This window comes from Artibeus jamaicensis, unplaced genomic scaffold, assembly GCF_021234435.1.
Source record: "Artibeus jamaicensis isolate MK-2021 breed Jamaican fruit bat unplaced genomic scaffold, CSHL_Jam_final contig_464, whole genome shotgun sequence".
Taxonomy (NCBI): domain Eukaryota; kingdom Metazoa; phylum Chordata; class Mammalia; order Chiroptera; family Phyllostomidae; genus Artibeus; species Artibeus jamaicensis.
Genome location: NW_026521842.1, coordinates 2,792,045 through 2,805,460, shown reverse-complemented (window position 1 = coordinate 2,805,460; position 13,416 = coordinate 2,792,045). Strand labels below are relative to the sequence as shown.

Here is a 13,416-nt window from a genome sequence, read left to right as displayed (position 1 = left end):
ATACCCTGCTGGGCTAGTCATGGGGTCACAGTGGGCCATGGGGCTCATGCCTGCAGGGGATGGCCGTGGTTCTGCATTGGCTACTCTTTGAGCAACTTACAGATGATCAAGTCTCAGCAACAACAGATGTTGGCCAGCAACCATGGTCAGAGTGACTCAGAGCACGGATCGTGTTGCATGTATCATGCTCGCAGAGCCCGAATGGGAAGTCAGTGCTAATTCCTCACATAGCATGCAAAACCCACTGGGGGAGGGGTGGGCTCCACCCTAAGAAATGCGCTGTCTGGGATCTCACAGTCTCCAGAGCAAGGGCAAGAATTCAGTACCTGCCAGAATTGAGGAAAGAGCTGGGTGGGGTCCTCCCACCATGATGTAGATGGGACCCCAACCTCTGGTGCCAAAGATGTGCTAAACTGGGTGGCAGTCCTTTTGGTGGGGACAGGACAGGGCAAAGCCTAGGAGTGGGAACAGGTGCACTCTGGGCCACTCCCCTGGCCACAGTCCTGACAGGGCCTGGAAGGTGACACCGACCAGGGGTATAGAATCACACGGTCCCTGCAGTCCCCAGCACCTGCTGTGAGTCACGAAAGGAGGGAACAGGAACTGGAGGCCAATGTGGCCACAGGACAGGGCCCATGGCCACTGGGCTCCTGCAAGCCATGATGTGGCTAGCGGCCCACCCTGCCCTGGAAGCTCATTCGCCATGTGATTCCAATAGAAAGATGAGACTTGTATAAGGAGGCTGGCGCCCCAGAGAGGGGGAGAAGCACTTCCCGGGAACCCAGCACACGCACGAACCTCAGTCCTGTGTGTCCTTGCTCTGCCAACCAGATGTCTGGATGTGGGATCCAACACCAGTCCAGACTCCTGGCACCCACTGCCCTCCCCACAGACTTGGCCATGTGTCCCCACGCTGCTGATGACTAAAGGCAGTTGAGCGTGAAGGTAGGTGCGCGGCGTACACTCACAGCCCACCGCTGCCTCAGTTTCCCCAGCTGTAACATGAGAATGACAACGCTGATTTTACAGGCTGAGGCGCAGAACATGTGGGAAGGGGAATCCAAGCACACCACCTAGAAAACATCACAACTGTTTCTGATCAGGGCCCCTCCTGGGGGTACAGGGGGCTTTCAACCTGGCCAGGGTCTTAGGGGGTCTGAACACCCTATGACCACAGAGTTTGGAGCGAATGTGCCTGGCACACATTTCCAAGAAGAGCCCACACATTCCATGGGATTGTCAAAGGCGGCTGTGACCTAGGGGAAAAGGGTTTGAAGGGTTTCCCCACATCCACTACCTCCCTGGGGGTCAAAGTGGGTGGGGAGGGTGGGGGGAACTCAAACGCTTCTGTAAAGAATCAGACAGGACTCGGCCCCTGTCCTGACACTTGGCCTGAGTCCCTCTAACAGCCAGACCACTTTCACGTCTGGCAGGCAAGTTGGATTTTAGTGCTAACTACTGGGCTATTGTCTGCACCGAGCTCACAGCTTGTGATTCTGGGTTTGCTGGCACCTGGAAACACCCAGGAGCCTTTGCCTAACACATCAAGGGGCTCAGCCCTGGGGGCTGGCAGGCTGCCGAACACCTAAAACTAGATCTCACTGTGACAGGTCTGACTGGAGTCATGAAGACAGCGGTGGACACACTGTCTGGGGCCCCACACCCCTCAGAAGCAGGACCGTCACCTGGAGCTGACAGAAGACTAGGAAATTAGGGGGTGCTGTTATGGCATCACCCCAACTGACCAACTTACCTGCAAGTCAGCTGGCCATGGCCCAGATACCAAAGCTGCACCTCACCATCGGTGCCCGAGAGGAGCTGACAGCAGGCTGGCACTGCTCCCTCCCCGCTCCCACCCCCACCCCCACCACTGCCCCAGGCCAGCGGGGCTGACATAGGCGGCTGAGCATCTCATCTGCTCAGACCCCAGCCAGAAACACTGACACGCACCTCTGACTGTCCTCTCCTTCTCTCTACCCTTTCTCTTCTTCCTGCTGCTCTCTAAACCAGAAAAGAGGAAGTTCTAGGGCAGCTTGAGATATTACAAGTAAATATCAGACAGAGGACAGTGTGAAGAATAAGCCACAGTCACAGTGTGACTGGGACCCAAAGTGCAACCGTTAAGCCGACCGTGGCCTAGAGTCTTCTCCAACCCAGGCAGGGCATCGTCAAATCCCTATCTCACATATGTGTGAATTGAGGCTTACAGGTCCCAGTGAACTTCTCAAAACAGAAGCCCGGGTCTGCCCCCGTGCCGTGTAGGCTCTACCTGACACCAGGAGAAAATACTACAGGTCATGGGTCCTCAGAGGAACAACAGCTAAGGTTCCCCCACACCCACCCCCTCCCACACTCCACCCAACTAGGACGGAGAAAGAGGAGGGCAAGCAAGCAGTGGTCTGCTGCAGCCACTCCCCTGACACCTACATGTCCTGGGTGGGCGTGAGAGACCACAAGTCAGACAGGCCCCAAGTCTTTCTGTACAACTCAACGGAGGGAGAGGTGGACCCACTCCGATCCCTTCTGAGAGCTTCTCCCTTGAGATAAAGGACCAGTGAGGCCACAGCTCTTTCTGAACCACAGCCCCTCTCACATACGAGACCCTGCCCTGGGCTGGCCCTCATCTGTGCCCCCAGCCCAGGCCCCCAGCAGAGTCCTCTCCAGACACTTTACGGAGCAAGGAGCCTTGGAAGCAGGGATAAACCAATTTCAGCAACTGCTAACACGTTTTCATTAAGCAGTAAATAATCCATATAAACCTAGTCATAAATCAAATTCCCCATGGCCATTAAAGAGTTATGAATCTAGCCTCTCACCTTTTTGACTAATTAATAAGCTGAAAACCCCAGAGCCATGTTATGAATGGACCCATGTCATCATTTCTGTCAGACCTACAAGAAAAAGAATTTTTCCCCCATTTATACTGTCCCTAGGATCATTCTAAGCACCAAAGCCATTTCACAGCACAATTGTCTTTAAGTTTTACAGACTTGGTTAATTATAGAATCATAAGTTTTTGATCTAAAACTGACTTTCATAAATCCTCACTTGACAATATATTTATTGATTTTAGAGAGTGAGGAAAGCAGGGCGAGGGTAAAGAGACAGACAGGCAGGCAGGCAGGCAGGTAGGGAGACAAACATCTATTACCTCCTGGACATGCCTCGATCAGCGATCAAACCCACAACCTTGCAGGGGTGTCCAGACTTTTGGCGTCTCTGGGCCACACTGGAAGAAGAGCTGTCTTGGGCCACACATTAAATACACTGTACATGTAACCACAAAAAACATCTCATAATGTTTTAAGTAAGTTCATGATCTTGTGTTGGGCCACATTTATAGGCATCCCGGGCTGCATGTGGCCGACTGGCCGCAGGGTGGACACCCCGGTATGAGATGATGCCCCAGCCAACTGGGCGAGCGGGATAGGGCTCACAGCACAATTTTTTTAGCAAGCAGAAGGAAACTGTTGCGGGACAAGCCCAGGGGACTGGAAAGATCAGCCAGCAAAATGAGAACCGTGCTCCGGAACACACCGCTGGCAAGAGCAGCGCCAGGGCTGAAGGCCACCCCGGGGCACCTGCTGCAGGGATGCGGGGCCCCCTTTCTCTTCTTAGGGAAAAATTCTGAACCCAGCTTTTGTGCAATAATTACAAAACACTCAGGAGCTTTCTGTGGCTTTTCTGTGGGAACTCTCACCGCCGTCTCAGGAGTCCGCTCCTTGGATGACCGTGACCTTTCACTGCACTGGATGAGAACAGCCTCGCCAGCCCAGTAGGCAGAGCCCCGTCGGCCCCAGAGCAGCCCACGGCTCCCTCCGGCTGAGTAGGGCTCTGGACTAGTGCCGGCTCTTGCAGATGACACACGCTTCTGTTTCTGAAAATCCTCTTTCCATCAGAAAAAGTCACACACAGACACACACGGGTCACACATCCACACAAGTGGTTCAGAGAAAACGAGATTTGAAAGCTGATGCACACATGGCAATCGTCGCCTCACTCCTACCGAAAAGGTACCTGTTGGCGTGACCGGCACCACTGGGCAGGCAATTCCAGAACCCAAGTGACCTACAGTGTAGCCACTGCAGCCCGCTTGTATCCATGAGGATTCACCTACGAAACCCAAAAGTTTTAAAAAGGGACCCATTTTTTTTTAATTTATTTATTTACTTATCTTTAGAGGGGAAGGGAAGGAGAGAGGGAGAGAAATATCAATGTATGGTTGCCTCTCATGTGTCCCCTGCTGGGACCTGGCCTGCAACCCAGGCATGTGCCCTGACTGGGAATCGAACTGCGATCCCCTGGTTTGCAGGCCTGTGCTCAATCCGCTGAGCTACACCAGCCAGGGCGGTATCCATTTCTAAAGACTAGAGAGAGGACCCTTTAAAGATATGATCAATTTCATTACATTGTGGGCTCAAACATGATATTGTATCCAACAGCGATGAAAATCAGGCAACTAAAATTCTTCTAATGACAAAACAACCCAACAAAGTCGCCTTGCCTTTACAGGGGCTTCTCCTCAGCCAGTCCGGCGCATCATCCCATGAAACTCTCATCTTCAAGTCCACCAGAAGAAGCGAGGCTTTCCTACCCAAGGCACCTCAACTATTGCCATAACTACTCCTGATTTGGACCAAGGTTTTTAAAGCTGAGATCCACATCACTGAGACACGCCCTGACCCCCCCCTCAAAAGGCAAATACTGCCCCTTCACCTGGCATGGCTGCCTATCAGGGTCTTGGGACAGCGTGTGACCTCAAGCAGGCGAACGGCTGTGCAGAGTTCTGCCTTCTGGATACGCCATTTCTGGAGCATGTCTTGGAGTTCTAAAACACCTGCCCCCAGCCCTGACTGATGTGGTTCAGTTGGTTGAACAACACACGCAAAGCAAAGGTTCACCAGTTGACCTGCGGTCAGAGCGCACTCCTAGACTACATGTTTTAGTCCCAGTAGTGGGTGTGCAAGAAGGCAACCAATGGACGTTTCTCCCTATCTTTCTCCCTCCCTCCCCCTCTCTCCAAATAAATAAATACATATATTATTTAAAAAAATAAAAAATAACCCTGGCTGGTGTGGCTCAGTGGATTGAGGGCTGGCCTGCAAACGGAAAGGTCACTGGTTCGATTCCCAGTCAGGGCACATGCCTGGGTTGCAGGCCAGGTCCTCAGTTGGGGGCAAACAAGCGGCAACAGATAGATGTATCTCACACATGGATATTTCTCTACCTCTGTTTCTCCCTCCCTTCCCCTCTCTCTAAAAGAAAATACGTAAAATCTTAAAAGAAATGAAATGAATTCATTAAAAAGCACCCGCCCCCATAGCACAGGGAGTCTGATGCAGGAAACTCAGTGCACGTGCCCCTCCACAGCCCCGCAGAACCAGCAGGCAGGGCCAGGCCGAGGCCACTTCCGGTAACGCCATGGCTAGGACTGGAAACCGTGAAGGCACTCTGCTATTTCTGTACTTAAATGCATAACTGAGATTTGGGCAAATCTTCAAATTAGGTGGCGGCTCTGAAAGCAGGACACTTCCATCTTGCAAGCCTCCTCGAGGCTGGCCAAGAGGTAGGTGGAAAAACTGCTCAGAGCTAAGAACTGAAAATCGCATGGCATTTGGTACAAATGACTTCTTTTCTGAGACCCGTAAACAAAACTTTTTGCAGTGCAGTCTGGTTCACTCTCAGGTGAAAAACATACCAGGCTCCTGCCCATCAACACACTAACACTGTCGTGGGGAGGAAAAACGGTTTCAATGAAGGGGAACTGGCCTGACCGCTGCTGGACCGCTCGGTGCCAGATCCAAGCCAGAACAGATTACCTCCTGTAATCCCCTCGGAGACCATCTGACCCTTTCCCAATGCCTCAGATGTGTTTGTTCCTAGAACAGGGCTCTGCCCTGCTCTGGGCAAGTATGTAACATGTTTCCCTTTTATCTGGGGTGGGTCATACCCACGTTCCCCAATCACCCTGCCCTGTCCTATACAATTCCTTAGCACTGGCCAGGTGGCACAGATGATAGCCATGTTGTCTTGCCAATGCCCAAGATGTACCTCCTGTGCGAAGTTCCCTTCCTAAACTCCCAGCGTTAATGCTGTCCTGTCTCTGGTCCCCGGGAAATTTTACGTAACACGCACCCACCAACACACTAGGACCGTGCCCGCCGACCACTGGGACCTAGACCATCAACACACTGGGATCATGCCCACAACATACTAATACCATGTCCACCAACATGCTAGGACTGTGTCTTCTCTGAGAAGCTAGCACAGTGCACACACAAATTTAATCTACAGTGAAGTACCCTTCTTTCACTACTTAAAGCAATCTTCAGGAGATTGGACACTGCTCCTCACACACAATTGTATCACTGCCTTTTTTGTTTGTTTGTTCGTTTTAGTTTTGTATGAGTCAGCCTCGGCTGATTCCTGATAAGCTGGTTTGAGAGGAGAAATGAACGAGGAGAAAAATTGAACTACAATGTATCTCCATAAGTAGCACCTGGGGAGCGCAGACAAGAAATTCGGATAGGGTTACCGTGGGGAAGTGGACCGCCCACAAGACGCGGGGGCAGGAACCCTGCTGCACCACTGCGGATTTTCCATGGTGACGTGTAAATGAATGAGTGAATGAAACGCACGTGGGTTCTGGGACCAGTATCCTTAGCCTAGAACCGAGGGGATGGACTGGGCATGCAAAATGGCATTGGGGTGCGGGGATAGACAGGATAAGAAGGCAGCCGGGCCCGGGAGGTGGCCCAGGGGTGCGTGATGGCCAGGGGACGCCCCCCACCCCCGCCACCTAGGTCGGGTTCCGTGCCGATACTCACGCACGCAGAGGCAGGCCACGAGCTTAGCGGCCTCCTCGGGCACCGGGCAGGCAGGGAAGAGCGGCTTGAGCAGGTAGGTGGCGAAGACGAGCGCCACGATGTACTGCGAGGAGGGTCGGATGATAAGCAGCTCTATCCAGAGCTTGAGGAAGGCGGGCAGCGAGCCGTAGACCTCCAGCATGTAGGCATAGTCACCGCCGGATTTGGAGATGGTGGTGCCCAGTTCGGCGTAGCAGAGAGCGCCCACGATGGAGAAGACACCACACACGGCCCACACCACCAGCGACAGCCCGGGTGAGCCCGCCTCCTTGAGAACACCGGTAGGCGTCACGAAGATACCGGAGCCGATGATGGTGCCTACGATGATGGCCACGCCATTGAGCAGCGTAATGTTGCGCTGCAGGGTCACACCCTCGCTCTCCAAGCCACCCGAGCCTTCCGTGCGCCGCGCCTCCAGCATCTGTTCTCGTGCTTGCTGCTCCTCCTCTGCCGCCGCAGGGGCAGCAGACGCGCGCCGCTTCGGGCCCATGACCACCATTGTACCACGAGGGACAGCTCTCGCCCGACCACGAGGTCCGGGCCAGACGGGAACCTCCGCCGCTCGGCCCTTTTGTATATCTCTGACCCCGCCCATGCCGTGGTCCCGCCCCGCTCCGCCCCTGCTCCGCCCCCTGCTGCTCTTCTCGAGTCAGTCACTGCTCAGCTAGCTTTCTGATTACCAGGATTGCAAGACCGCTCACCAAGCCCCGCTTCACAGCTTCGCCCAGGTGCAATCCAGTGACTACGCCCCACCGATCCTTAAGATAGGTATGGGCCACACAAGGTTCAGCCCTAGTATAGCTGTGGTTCCCAACGCGGCCCCGGGGCCCCTGCTTTCTGTCTGGTTCCTGTCGTTACTACGCAGTTGGTCGGCCCCCCGCCCCGCTTGGTCCCAGACTGGCAGCAAGCGGTGCAGCAGGGCCGAGCCGGGGCCATACCACAGGAATGGTGGGATTTGGAGTGACTTTGGGGCTCAGAGGAGGCCTGCCTATTCCCTGAAGGGCGCCCAGGCTCAGTGGGGCGCAGGCTTCCTTTCTATGGGTTGCAGTAACAGAGTCTCCCACTGCCCCGGGAGAAAGAAGATCAAAACGACCCCTCCTAGGGGAAACTCGTGGTTCAGCTGGGGCCTGGGGTACTGAGTCAGATTTCAGTAGTGAGCCAGATTTCTGAAAGTATATGCTGAGCTCATTTCCGAGCACAGAAATTCCCATTTATCCCAAGGGGAATCTCCCTGTCCTTGGGAGAAATGGGAAAGAGCAGTATTCGGAGCAGCTTTCAGGGGCACACACTTTGAAAGGCAGTGACAGGCTTTTGGGAAACCAGAAATTTGCATAAACTCAATTACATTGACAAAGGAGAACCTTGAGTACTCCACCCAAAAATCTAGCTTGGAAATTCAAGGAATTTTAAAGGCAGGCTGCAGACAAAGGGGCTTTGACCTGTTCTTGAAGAATGTGAGAGTCGCCTTAGGTAAGGAGGGTGGTCAGGTGGTCAGAGAGGAATGCCCAGGCACCACTGGCCTGGAAGATGTTAGGGTAATAAAACACAGTCTCTCCACTCTTCTCCCTGGCCTTTCAGAGGGAGCGTGCTGCGGGGCAGGAGGCTGGCCTGCAAAGGCCAAGCAAAGTTACAGAGCCCTCAGTGGGTACCGGGCACTGTCCTGAGCCCTGGGAATGCAAATTCTTGTTTAATAGAGTAGGTGCTGTTATCAGAGCCATTTTGTAGATGAGGAAACAGGCTTAGTGGAGTGATGTAACTCTAACCAGTAAGTGAGCTGGTACCCCCATCGTTCTAACGACCCCAGACATCTGTGTGTACTTTTACAAGTAGTTTATTCACCTCCAGACTGCAAGTTTTCCTGTAGTTTATTCACCTCCAGACTGCAAGTTTTTGTCATTCATAGCAGCTAAGACTTGGACATCTCAGGATGGTCTTTGGTTTCACAAGGAAGGGCATCATTTGGCAACGCTCTAAGGCCAGGTCCCAAGCACCTTCGCCTAGGTTCACACAGCCAACACCTGCAGGGTGTATCCCCTGTGCTGGCCACTGCACCAGGCCCCAGGCACACAGCGGTGAATGCCACCTCCATTAAGAGAGAGGCAATCAACAATCACACACAGCAATGTAAAATTACAGCTGTGATAGCTAAGGGGGCTACAAGGGCCCAGAGAGCCCATCAGAAGGAACCTGCTTTCCCGGAGTGAGAATTAACAAGGGAGACGGAGAGAACACAGACACACTTGGAATGTCTGGGCCCCTCCCCTGCAGGGCCCCTGGGAAGTTGCAGGAGATCTTAACTGCTGGAAGGGCGACAACATCCCTGGACAATTTTCAAGACCTCACAGGATCCCAAGATCCCACTGCTTCGCTACCACTGTGGACTGTTTTCATATAATGACCCAGATTTCCTCCTGCAAATTTGCTTTGATTTACAGGTATTTTGACATCCAGAATCTCCTTACACTAGATTGAAGACTAAACTCTGAGGAAAGAGTGCCATCTACTGGTGACCAGTAAGGAGCTTTTTGTTCAGACATTCTCAGCACTAGCAAGTAATTTATTGGAAGTTGTGTCATTTGTTCTCCGTGAGGCTGGAGAGGAGAATATGGTGAATATTTCTGTAGGGGGAAATCTGGGAGTTTCTGTTGAAAGCTTTAAAACCATGTGTCCTGTCTAGCCTAAATTTCACTTTTAGGAATTTCTCTAAGGAAATAAGAAGTGTGCTGTGTTTTGGCTGTGTGCATGATTGCTTATTACAGCTTTAAAATGTAATAGCCAACATCGGAAATAAACCAAACACCTAACAGATTTGCTTTGGTAAATGTTGCTATAGCCACATGGTCGAATACAGTATAATCATTAAAAATGAAGATGTAAAATGATCTTTGCTGAAAAATATGTTCATGATATATTATGAGTGAAACAACGGGGTATAACACTCCAAGGCCCCATTTGGTGGACTCTTGGGAGGCTTCGGCCAAGCTAGGACCCCATGTCCACTTTTTTGAGGTCTGGGAAAGCTGCCGTTTTGTGGGAGCGAGCAGTACTTCTCAAGTATAGGGTGTAACTTGGCCGTCTAAGGAGGCACGTTTCATCTTGGGAGAGGAAGGCTGGGCTTTGAAGAAGCTGAGCCGCCCCGGAGGAAAATGTCCATTGCACTTCAGTCATACAGAGCTGTATCTGGAGGGCTCTGCCGTGTGGAGTCCCAGAGGCTCTGGGGTCACCTGAGGAGAGAAGAACCCGCCACAGGCCCTCCGGCTGCCGGAAGACAGGTTGGAGGTTGGGCCAGAAAAGTGGCTGCCCTTCAAGCTTTTTCTGCCCACCTTCTGAGCTCTCACCAATTATTTCCACACTGTCAGTGATCTTCAGATTCCCGAGGGCATAAGGTGGGCCATAGGCAACAGGGAGTGGGGGAAAGGGTGGAGGTGGTCCCAAGGTACAAACTCCCAGTTACAAGATAAGTAAGCCCTGGGCACGTAGTGTACAGCATGGTGACTATACAGTTAAAAACACTGTAGTGTATGTTTGAAAGTTGCTCTGAGGGAATATCTTAAAAGTTCTCATCACAAGAAAAAAATAAAGTGATAGATGTTAACTAGACTTACCATTTTGCACTATAAACAAATATGAAATCATTAGGTGTGTATACCTTAAACTAACACAATTTTATACGTCAATTATATCTCAATAAAACTATGGGGAGGGGGATTTTATGGTAACGGTACCAACCATGGGTTTGGAATCAGGCTTTTTGAGTTCTCACCTGGGTCTCACTGCACACCAGCTGAAGGAAGCTGGGCAAACTCTAGTCTTTAGGCCTCAGTTTTACATGCTATAAAATGGGAAGAGTAGCACCTACTACAAATGAACTTATATGTGTAAAGCACTTAGAACAGCATCTATCTCAAGAGAACTCAATAAATAGTAGCCAGTAGTGGTAGTAACAGTGTCTATAAAATGACTACGAAATAGATTTAAGTATATACCAAAGTGGTAATAGCAGCCATCTCCAGGTGAGGCAGGTTATGTAATAGTAACATTGTTTCCTTTTAACACCGATGAGATGCTGTAGGAACTTCACTTGTTTGTATCAGTTAGCTGGTGGTGAAACTGGGTTCGCTTCCAGTTGCAGAGCCTGTGGACAACTTACCCTGTGATGTGAGGACTTGCTGTATGACATTGTTTTTTTTTGTATTTTCCTGTTGTTTCTAAACTTTGTATGAGCATATATTCCCTTTACATTGTTAATCTGAAGGGAAACCCACCCACAGAATACAGGAGCCGCCTTGTCGTTCTGGCTCCCTTTCCTCTGGAGCTGTGCGTTACTCTCCTCACCATGGTTTGCGGCTCTTCCCCCTTCCTTGGGAAAGGGGGACCCAGGGAAAGTCTCCCTCCTGGTCCTCTGGCTTAGTCTCCGACTGCTGTTTATAGGGAGGGGCAAACTCTGATGTTTTGGGCCTTGGTAGAGAAAACGTTTGGCCCCCTTGCCGAACCAGAGTTGAATGGCCCTAGAAATCTTTAATCAGCAGAAGTGGATTGAGTTTCACAAATATTCCAAACAAAAGTCATCTCCAGGTGTGTTTCTCTTAAAGCAAAGCCTGTTGTTTCTGTAGGTAAACGAAAGTTACAAAACACATTAGAGTGGTTTTCTGCCTGCAGACAGACCCTTTGCTCTGAGAGACAGTGGGCTCACTTAGTCTTAAATAGTTTAAAAGCCTTGCTTCCTGCCCTGCATTGTACTAGTTTGTCAACCTTGAAAATAAAACAGCTAGTTATTTTACCAGCAAAAACGAGTTTATCTGGGAACAGCAGAGGAATGCAATTTGGGACATACCAACCCAGACAAGCCCACAGAACAGAGGTGGGGAGCTTTTTTTTTTTTTTTATGGAGAAACAGGAGGAAGTGGAGAGGACTGGTTATGAGCAAAAGTCCATTGGAGGAAAGCGAGAGTTCAAGGTGATGGTTGTTTCTCATTGGCTTGGCTGTTGCTAGGTGAGGAGAAAATCCTCCTCTCTGGATCTGAGAAGTAAGCTTCTTTCTGTCCCAGTTCGTAAAATGAGTTGTGATGGGTGGTACAATACCTGTGTGAGAGCTTCCACTTCGAAAGAGGTTTTTCTTTGTTTATTTCCACATGTTTCTCAGCAACCCTGTGTTTACAGCTGATGCAGGCAGACCCGCTCGCTAGTGGCCTGGCTTTAGAAGGAAGCTCTAGCAGTGTGACCGCGTGTCAGCCTGTGCTTTGGCTTCCACCTCTGTACAATGGGAAGTAATAGTACTTGTTTGAGGTTTGAATGAAATAAGGCAGATACAATATCTCACAGAGCAGAGAGGTTCACAGCTTGTCCTCTCTAACTGGGTTAAACCTGTGTCATTGTTCCATCTTCTTCTAAGCAACCACAGTAGAGCAGCAAGGTGGTGGAGAGTTGGAAAGGGAGGAAACGACTCTTTGTTTTTGCAATATAGTTTTCCTGATGCCCAAGGTTGTGTTTTTAACCACCCCCAGAGATTCAAGAGCTATGGCTTGAGTGTTTATAACCCTGTTAGATCCTTGCTCTTCTTTTGAACTCATTCTTTTTCCCAGAAAGTATGTGCCTGATAAATCATTGGTGTGGAAGCTTGCCCCCATAATGGGGCTGCCCTGATAGGTTTGTTCTGAGCCATATGGGAGAGATGTTAGTGTTCTTTTCACATAGCAAGTGTCCTTTTTTCTTCTGGAAGTTTATTTTTAAAAGCCATGCTTTTATTGTGCTCAGCTGCTCGTTTTTCCTGTCTGCATGCTTGAAAAGGTGGGACCGCCCTTAGCAACATCCAAAATTAGGCTCTGGGTCCCAGCAGATGCATGTCTCTTGTGGGGGTCCGGAACAAGTGTTCCCGGGACACGCCACTCTGGCACATGGATTATTTCAAACTGAAATCAATGAAAGCCCACCAAACCCCAAAATAATTTTTTACTCCCCCTCTTCCTTAAAGCAATTCAGATAGGACAACCTGCTTCGGGAAGGGAGCCTTGGCATCAGCAAGCACCTTAAGCTTTCCACCCTAGCGTTAGTCAGGAAGACTCCAAGCATGTTCACATCAGCCCCGTGCCCTTGGGCCAGAGTTGCCAGGCAAAAACTTACCTGCTGTGCGAGTTCAGGTTTTCCTCTAAAAGGGGCAGATTGCCCATCCTCACTTCTGAAATCTGACACCCCTTTCCTCCCTTTTCTGCATTATTCAAAATGTCATATATACCTGAGGAGGCCTCACTGTCTTTGGAATTTTCATGCTTGTGCAAATTCCCGGTGTGCACTTATTAAAAATTTCATTTTCTCTTGTTAATCTACTGTGTGTTGTTTGAATTACTCGTCCAGCCAGAACTAAAGTGGTGAGGGGAAAGTCTCCTCAGCCACGCCAGCCAGGAGCATTGCAGGCTGGGATGCCTCGGGACTGCTCCACGGTGACAGTTGTTTCCATCTGCCCTGTCACTCACTCCCTCTGGTCTTTTGCTGCAGGGTTCCATAGAAAAGAGAAGTGGCGAGGGTCCTTTTTCTCTCTTCTAAATTTAGATTG

General features: G+C 50.6%; 1 protein-coding gene across 1 annotated transcript in view; it reads right to left on the bottom strand.

Annotated features, from left to right (window-relative positions):
• Window positions 1–7,433, bottom strand: part of SLC7A5 (solute carrier family 7 member 5) — a 35,864-nt gene extending 28,431 nt beyond the window's left edge. The window contains exon 1 of the mRNA XM_037142364.2: window positions 6,828–7,433. Coding sequence (XP_036998259.2) covers window positions 6,828–7,365 — 538 coding nt within the window. The 5' untranslated portion in view covers window positions 7,366–7,433. The remainder of the gene's footprint in view (window positions 1–6,827) is intronic.
• Between the last annotated feature and the right edge of the window lie 5,983 nt (window positions 7,434–13,416).